Below are 6,954 nucleotides of genomic sequence, written 5' to 3' on the forward strand. Positions count from 1 at the left end.
ATGTTAAGTAACAAAAAATAATGTATAATATCTGTAATTAAAGCTCTTTATAGTGCGTTGTGCACCTGCTTTTGTAAGTTTTTACTGTGATGGTTACATCTTGAATTAATATTTCTGAAATAATTACCAGGACATTGGATATGTTGTAGCTACACAACAAGAATGTCGGTGTATCGAAAGTGGTGTGAAGCTCTGGGCTGTAACAGCTTCAAGCACACACCTGCGGACCCTAGGGATACACCGTTGTTCACTTTCCCCTCAGACTTAGATTTGTAAGTATGGGAATGGTGAATAAAATTTCTGCTTTGTTACTAGGTTTATGCTAATGTTTTGTTTCATTTTTTAAATTAGGTGTAAGGCATGGGTTCAAGCAGGTGGAAACCCTGACCTGTTACAAATTGATTCATGCAAGTTGCACAAAAAGCTACTACATGTGTCAGAAGCACTTTCTGCCTGGCAACTTCACTGATGGAAGAAAGGAAAGATTAAAACAAGGAGTGACTCCATCAGTTTTCAAACACCCTCCTCTTCCTGATGAGGACATGGCAAACTGGCCACTGCATAATCTACCAAAAAAGAAGAAGAGCCAACGCCTCTTTCCTCCTCCTGATGAGGATATGCTCAGTATATATTAATTGAATTTTTTACCTATCTAAAGAGAGAGTTCCATTAATCACATTAACTCATCTTTAGTTAATAGATACCAAGGCTCCGTAACTTATTACTTAACTGCCTTTAACATTATTTTAAGAGTTAAAGTTATAACATGTAACTTAGTCCTTTGGAAACAAGTTAGTTATTTGACTTGTCCAACTTTTTTACATAGTGTGTACAGTTAATATCAGGCATATATTTCAAACTCGATAACTTTAACTTTTAATTTGACATGTGTGACATGTGTTTTGTTACATTGAGTAACTAACATTTGATTGTTTCAGCTTCTGTTCAAATGGTTGAGCCTGATATTATAGCAGCTTATCAAGAGGCCATCATAGTCCATCCAAATATAAGGAGAGGGGACATGAAAAGAAAACGGGCTGATGACTTAAATGATGAGGATGAAGAGTTTCGAGATCCGGATCATGCAGGTACATTCTAAAAAATGTTTGTTACAAAACAACATACCAATTGTTTTGATGAAAAGGAAAATTTCTTGTTATATGACCACAAAATTCTAAACATGATCCATCCACTTACACGGATGGGGACATGTATCTGACTTTCCGTTTTACCAAATCTTCTAACAAATTTTGAAGTTTTCGTTTCATTGATTATTTTGACCTGTTTTCTTACTTTAGATTAATGTTTGTTTTTACAGTGAAACGACCTCATGCAGAAGAGACTGACATAGCTGTTCCTCATGTATCAAGTAATATATATTGTATTTTGCTGGGATCATTTCTAGACTTCACTATATTGTATACTTTTTGAAAATTTGCTCTTGCATGTTCCTCATTGATTTGTTATTTGTGCTTCAGGATCCACAGAGAGAGAAGCTCACTCCCCAAATGAAAGAAAGCATCGTTCTCCTCCACCTGAAAGGCTGACCGTCTCCAAAATTGCGTTGGCAAGTGGGATTTCAAACCCAAACACTCTCTCCCATCGTGAGAAGCAGCTGGCTAAAACTGCCATGCAGTATCACTCTGATGCTCGCCGAATAAAACATTTACTGCAATGTTCTCAAAGGCGCGGTGCAAATTTAAAGAAGTTAGCCAAAAAATCATCAGTTGACCTGATACATGGAATGCTCATTTCACCTGAAGCAAAGATCATCTTGGAAGCTCAGTTTGAAAATTGGAGAAGAAAGCCTCAAGGGAGGAGATGGAGTCCACAAATGAAATGTCTCGCTCTTGCAATTTGGAAGAGAAGTCGTAAGGTGTACAGATGGTTAGCAAGTAGACTTGCCCTACCTGTCGAAAGCACATTACGGTATTTACTTGTTGATATCCCTTTACAGCCTGGAGTTAATCGAATAGTCATGGACAACTTGAGCAAGAAGATAAAAGATTATTCAATAAAAGACCGTGTGTGCCAGATAATGTTTGACGAAGTTTCTTTAAAACAAGGTGTATATTGGAACAAGATGATAAAATTAATAGAAGGGTTTGAGGATTATGGTCCAAACGGCCGGACTATTGCGATGGCCACTCATTCAATGGTGTTTATGGTGCAAAGCATAAACAGAAAATTTAAACAGCCTGTTTACTACCTGAGCCGTGGAACTTGTCCAACACCTATTCTAAAGGATCTATTAGTAAATGTGATAAGAGCCCTTCAGAATATTGGCCTTGTTGTCATTGCCAGTGTTTCTGATCAGGGTTCCACTAATCGTGGTGCCATAAATATCCTCAGAAGATCATGTCAAGAAGGTTTGTACGAGTCCGTGTACGAAGTGGATGGGAACAAGATTTGCCATATCTATGACATTCCCCACATTTTCAAAAATATTCGAAACAATTTCATGAAATGTGATGTTGACATTAGGCTGAAGCAAAAGGCATCATGGGAGCATCTTATTCACTACAAACAATTGTGTGAACAAACTCTTTTTAAAAAGGTCTCACTTACAAATGATCATCTCTTCCCAACAGGAAAAAAGAAAATGCGTTGCAAATTGGCCATGGAAACGTTGAGCCATTCTGTCGCCTCTGATATTGCTGGGATAAACCTAGCCAGTGAAGGGAAATACCTATCACATTGTATTATTACAGCAAAATTCCTATCCGATGTGGACCTTTTTCTGGATCTCTCCCAAGGAAAGGGGCCAAAGGATAAAGAAAAACCACTTCAAAGATGTTCTGTCACCAGAGATACTATTCACCATGTGATGTGGGTCAAAATGATTAAAGAAATGAAAACCTGGAAATTTGTCAGAAGATTTGGTAAGATGAAAGGTCAGGTTCATGTCCCCATCTGTGTTAGTGGTTGGATAGATAATGTGAAATGTTTTCAGAGGATATGGAAAAATTTGCATGATCATTTTAACTTTCAAGAACTTAACTTGAGAAATTTTGATCAAGATCCAATTGAAAATTTCTTTTCTATTATCCGGGCTACAAATGGCTCCAACAGGAATCCGACAGTAACAGCAGTTTACTGCTTCTATGAAAACTGCAATAGTAAACAATCTCTCCTCTTCTTTTATAAAAGGAAAAAATTGTGAGGATGATACAAGTGAATTACTGTCTAATATGTTGGAGTTAATTGGCAGGAATAGAAATGTAAGCTCTTCTAGTGAGGACACCACATCAACAGAATGCTCAATTGTTAGGGGCCAAGGAGAGTTGGACCCCCCAATATTTAGAACTGAGTACAGGTCAAAATGCAGCAGGCAAGATCCTGCCATGTGGTGCACAAAAATTGCTAACAGAATTTTAACCACTGAAAAGTTTTCAGCTTGCCCTTCTTGTAGGAGTACACTGCTGATCCCAACAAGTGAAGAAAGTTCAGCTGATCATCTCCTCCAAGAATGCCTGCAGCTAACAGCTTTGAACCGGCATATTGCAGACTTGCAGAGAAAGCAAAGAACACAACTTTCAACCTATTCTGACCTTGTAAAACTAAAAATTTCGAACGAGGAAACCAGAAGATGCTTATATGCATCTCCAAGTATGGTCAATGCTTACCTCATGTGTCATCGAAATTTCCTCCATAAGTGCCAATCTTTTTTGTTCCATACCAGTGTTTAGGATGAGACAGTTCAAACCTGCTCATCAGCTTGTTCCTTTGAGTGGTTGTGTGCAGAGCACCAACCTGAACTGAAGAAATTACTCCTAGATAGCTTTGCTGATTCCTTTTTAGAAAACATTTGTGTACAGATTAATAAGTTGACAAGAGATGCAGAAAAATTAAAGTCCACAAAGTCGGCACTTCGTACTTGGAGAGCAAGGATCATGAACCATGCTGACAGAGGCATAGGAATCAAGACGATGAGGACTGGGAGGATTTTGAATCTTTGCTACAATACATTGAAAAAATGCCTGAACCAGCTACACCACCAGCTACACCTTCGTGTTCCACAGGTATTAAAACTATTGTTTTCCTCTGTAGGTTCTTGTTGTACCAAATCACCTCAGCAACATTCATTGCATTAATTTTCTGATTTAGCTCATTTCAGTTTGGTATTTTGGGTAAGGATAGTATACCATCCCTTGGATTCCTGGTGAACTTACGATGGGTGAAACTGGTTTCTATCATTATTGTGGACTCATCTCTTGCTGGGATTCATCGATTTTTGGTATTTGGTTTACTTTTCATTGTCTTGGTGTATAGCATGTTAAACTGCAACCTGGTTACAGGGCTGGGTTAGTAGCAGGGTCAATGAGCTGGTCGAATTGATAACAATATCTCTGTATATTGTTACTTTCTTTAAGAAGTCCTGAACCAACCCCTGGTATTTTTAATGTTCAAGTATAACTAACATTTATTTGTTTCATGTTATTTATCATGCTACAATCATTTTATTTGCCGTTAAAACTGCAAAATGTCTGTCTGTCTGTCACTTGTCACTTGTCACTTGTCACTTGTCACTTGTCACTTGTCACTTGTCACTTGTCACTTGTCACTTGTCACTTGTCACTTGTCACTTGTCACATCAGAAACATAGGGAAAACCACATCTGGTTACATAAAGTCGAGATCATCATGACTTTTGGATGTTGGGTTGTGGTGAGTGTGTTCTAGATTTTTTCGGATGAGTAACTTTGACATACTATGATTTTGATTTTGAAATAATTGTGGTAATACTTGTTTGTAATCAGAATCTTTCATGCGTTGCAGGTCCACAAGTATTTACAACCCCACAGAATCTCCATCCACCATCTACGCCCATCCACTTCCACAGCCCAGTCCTGTGTCACACTTATTGAGGACTCCCCTTCATCATCATACTGCACCATCAACATCCACAGAATCAACCCCACAGAATCTCCATCCTCCATCTACACCCATCTCACTTCCACATATATCGAGAACCCCCCTTCATCATCGTACTGCACCATCAACCTCCATCCCTAGCCCGCACACACAGGCAGCTAGCACCACTGCTGTTGTTATTCCAATGAAATCTCCTCAAACAGTAATTCATGTGAGTATATTGTCATCAGAATATAATATGCTGTTCGTTCTCTGGTGTTTCATATTCCAGTTCTTATATTCAAGATTGAAACATAATAGAAATTAATATGTTGTATTCATTTTCTCACCAGTCTGTTGCTCCTAAGTATCTGTTCCCACCTGAATTGATACATAGAGGCTGGAGGAAGAAATACCCTGTTGGTGCTGGGATGAAGAACCAGACAAACACATGTTATCTGAATGCAGCTTTGCAGGTACCTCAGTTTACACATTACATTCATTTTTACCAACCCCCATGTTTTGAATACAGTAGGGATTTTTTCTATTATACGTCTAGGCTCTATTTCATGTCCCTGCCTTCGTTTCGTGGCTGCTGGAGGACCAGGAACTTGAAAAAAAGAAAAATCTATGCTTGGCATGTTCTGTCGCAGACACCCTACAGAAATCACATAGTTTACCTTTGGTGGTACCTGCTCGAATCTACAACCAGCTCCCCAGTAAGATTTATCCTCTACTCTATATTCTATTACATATTTTGTTATGTCCAACATTTGTTTCATGATAGACAATTACTTTTTGAATTTTCCATTTCAGTGATTAACAAGTTTTTAAAGCGAAGCCGCCAGGAGGACTCACATGAGTTTATGCGCAAACTATTGGAAAAAATGGAAGAGGAGTTTTGCAGGAGGTTTAAGAGTGCCATGTATGTATCATGCATTTATATCCAACACATTTCTTAAAATTTAGCTTCATTCCGTTGATTTGATCAATACAGTCATATCAATATTGCAGGAGAAATTCAAAAAACTCTAATACAACTCCAATGAATTTAATCTTTGGAGGATACCTTCTGCAAGAGGGTGAGCAGCTCTATATAAATATACACTTTGTAGTATGGAATTTAGTAGTTTTCATAATAATATTGCCTTTCTTTTCTGCTCTTTGCAGTGACATGTCTCAACTGCAAGGGTAAATCAACCCGCCCCCTGTATTTCTCCGACCTAGTGGTAGACTTGTGTGCCAGTGTTGAGGAGTCAGTGTGGAGTTATTTTAAACCGTCAAAAGTATCAGGATATACTTGTAACCATTGCAAAAAACCTCAAGCAGAGGCCCAAATGAGACAGTTACTTCTGAAAGCACCGAATGTGCTTTGCATTCAATTGAAAAGGTGATCAAATCTAGATCCTGATGTTCGTTCTAATATATTTTACACAAATGTTTAATTGCTATTTTCCTTTTCAAAAGGTTTAATCCTCTGGGAGCAAAGATTGATGTGAGCTGCAAAACTTCAACAACCTTGAACATGGGTAATGCTTTGCAACTGCGTCTGATGTTAAATTATTTACAATGTTCAGTTGTCAACATATGGTTTGTGAATGCCTTATTTTTTGTGTTTCTTCATAGGCAATGGTTTAACATACAATTTTTTGGCCATGGTTCAGCATCATGGGCCTCGAAGCAACTGTGGCCATTATAGCACAATTGCTGTTGCGGTTGATGGCTCACTTTATCACTTTGATGACGAACAGGTACTGTCTCACTTCAGTGCTTTAGTAAACAACTCCAGCTCAATAGTAATCATACTCTGGCGCATTGTCATCAATTTCTGTTTCAGGTCTCAGCAGTGACCCAAAGTTGTTTGCAACCTCCTACAGCTCAACCATATTACTTATTTTATGAGAAGACTAAGTGATAATTTATTTAGCATCAGTATGTATTGTCAATTTTGTACATAGCCAATGAATGTTATAAATTATTTTGATGTTGTTTCATCATTGTTTAACTTACATGTTAATTATACATGTTACAATTAATGGGAAACATCTGGAGGGTCCCCTGTCTAGAGGGTCCCCCCTGAATATTTTATTATTTTTTATTA

The 6,954-nt window shown here is 38.0% G+C and overlaps 3 protein-coding genes across 6 annotated transcripts in view; 2 read left to right on the forward strand and 1 right to left on the reverse strand.

Moving 5' to 3' along the window:
* The window catches only part of LOC113215815 (uncharacterized), an 8,341-nt gene extending 3,392 nt beyond the window's left edge, over window positions 1-4,949 (forward strand). The window contains exons 2-9 of one of the 4 annotated variants that reach the window (XM_026435478.2): window positions 131-272; window positions 352-624; window positions 939-1,088; window positions 1,319-1,369; window positions 1,479-2,369; window positions 2,592-4,022; window positions 4,108-4,667; window positions 4,779-4,949. In XM_026435478.2, the coding sequence (XP_026291263.1) occupies window positions 432-624; window positions 939-1,088; window positions 1,319-1,369; window positions 1,479-2,369; window positions 2,592-3,163 (1,857 nt within the window). In that variant the 5' untranslated portion in view covers window positions 131-272; window positions 352-431 and the 3' untranslated portion in view covers window positions 3,164-4,022; window positions 4,108-4,667; window positions 4,779-4,949. Of the gene's footprint in view, window positions 1-130; window positions 273-351; window positions 625-938; window positions 1,089-1,318; window positions 1,370-1,478; window positions 4,023-4,107; window positions 4,668-4,778 lie in introns of all 4 variants that reach the window. The other 3 variants (XM_026435477.2, XM_026435475.2, XM_052275395.1) reach the window with 3 other exon arrangements.
* Window positions 4,674-6,917, forward strand: LOC113215816 (ubiquitin carboxyl-terminal hydrolase 36). The gene is made up of 9 exons (XM_026435481.2): window positions 4,674-5,085; window positions 5,207-5,329; window positions 5,413-5,572; window positions 5,670-5,778; window positions 5,868-5,935; window positions 6,024-6,243; window positions 6,321-6,382; window positions 6,480-6,604; window positions 6,691-6,917. The coding sequence occupies exons 1-9, from the start codon at window positions 4,768-4,770 to the stop codon at window positions 6,766-6,768; spliced, it is 1,263 nt and encodes a 420-aa protein (XP_026291266.1). The 5' UTR covers window positions 4,674-4,767; the 3' UTR covers window positions 6,769-6,917.
* The window catches only part of LOC113211403 (ectopic P granules protein 5 homolog), a 7,871-nt gene continuing 7,745 nt past the window's right edge, over window positions 6,829-6,954 (reverse strand). The window contains exon 12 of the mRNA XM_052275393.1: window positions 6,829-6,858. Within this exon, the coding sequence (XP_052131353.1) occupies window positions 6,829-6,858 (30 nt within the window). The remainder of the gene's footprint in view (window positions 6,859-6,954) is intronic.

This window comes from Frankliniella occidentalis, unplaced genomic scaffold, assembly GCF_000697945.3.
Source record: "Frankliniella occidentalis isolate FOCC.00 unplaced genomic scaffold, Focc_3.1 Scaffold605, whole genome shotgun sequence".
NCBI classification, from domain to species: domain Eukaryota; kingdom Metazoa; phylum Arthropoda; class Insecta; order Thysanoptera; family Thripidae; genus Frankliniella; species Frankliniella occidentalis.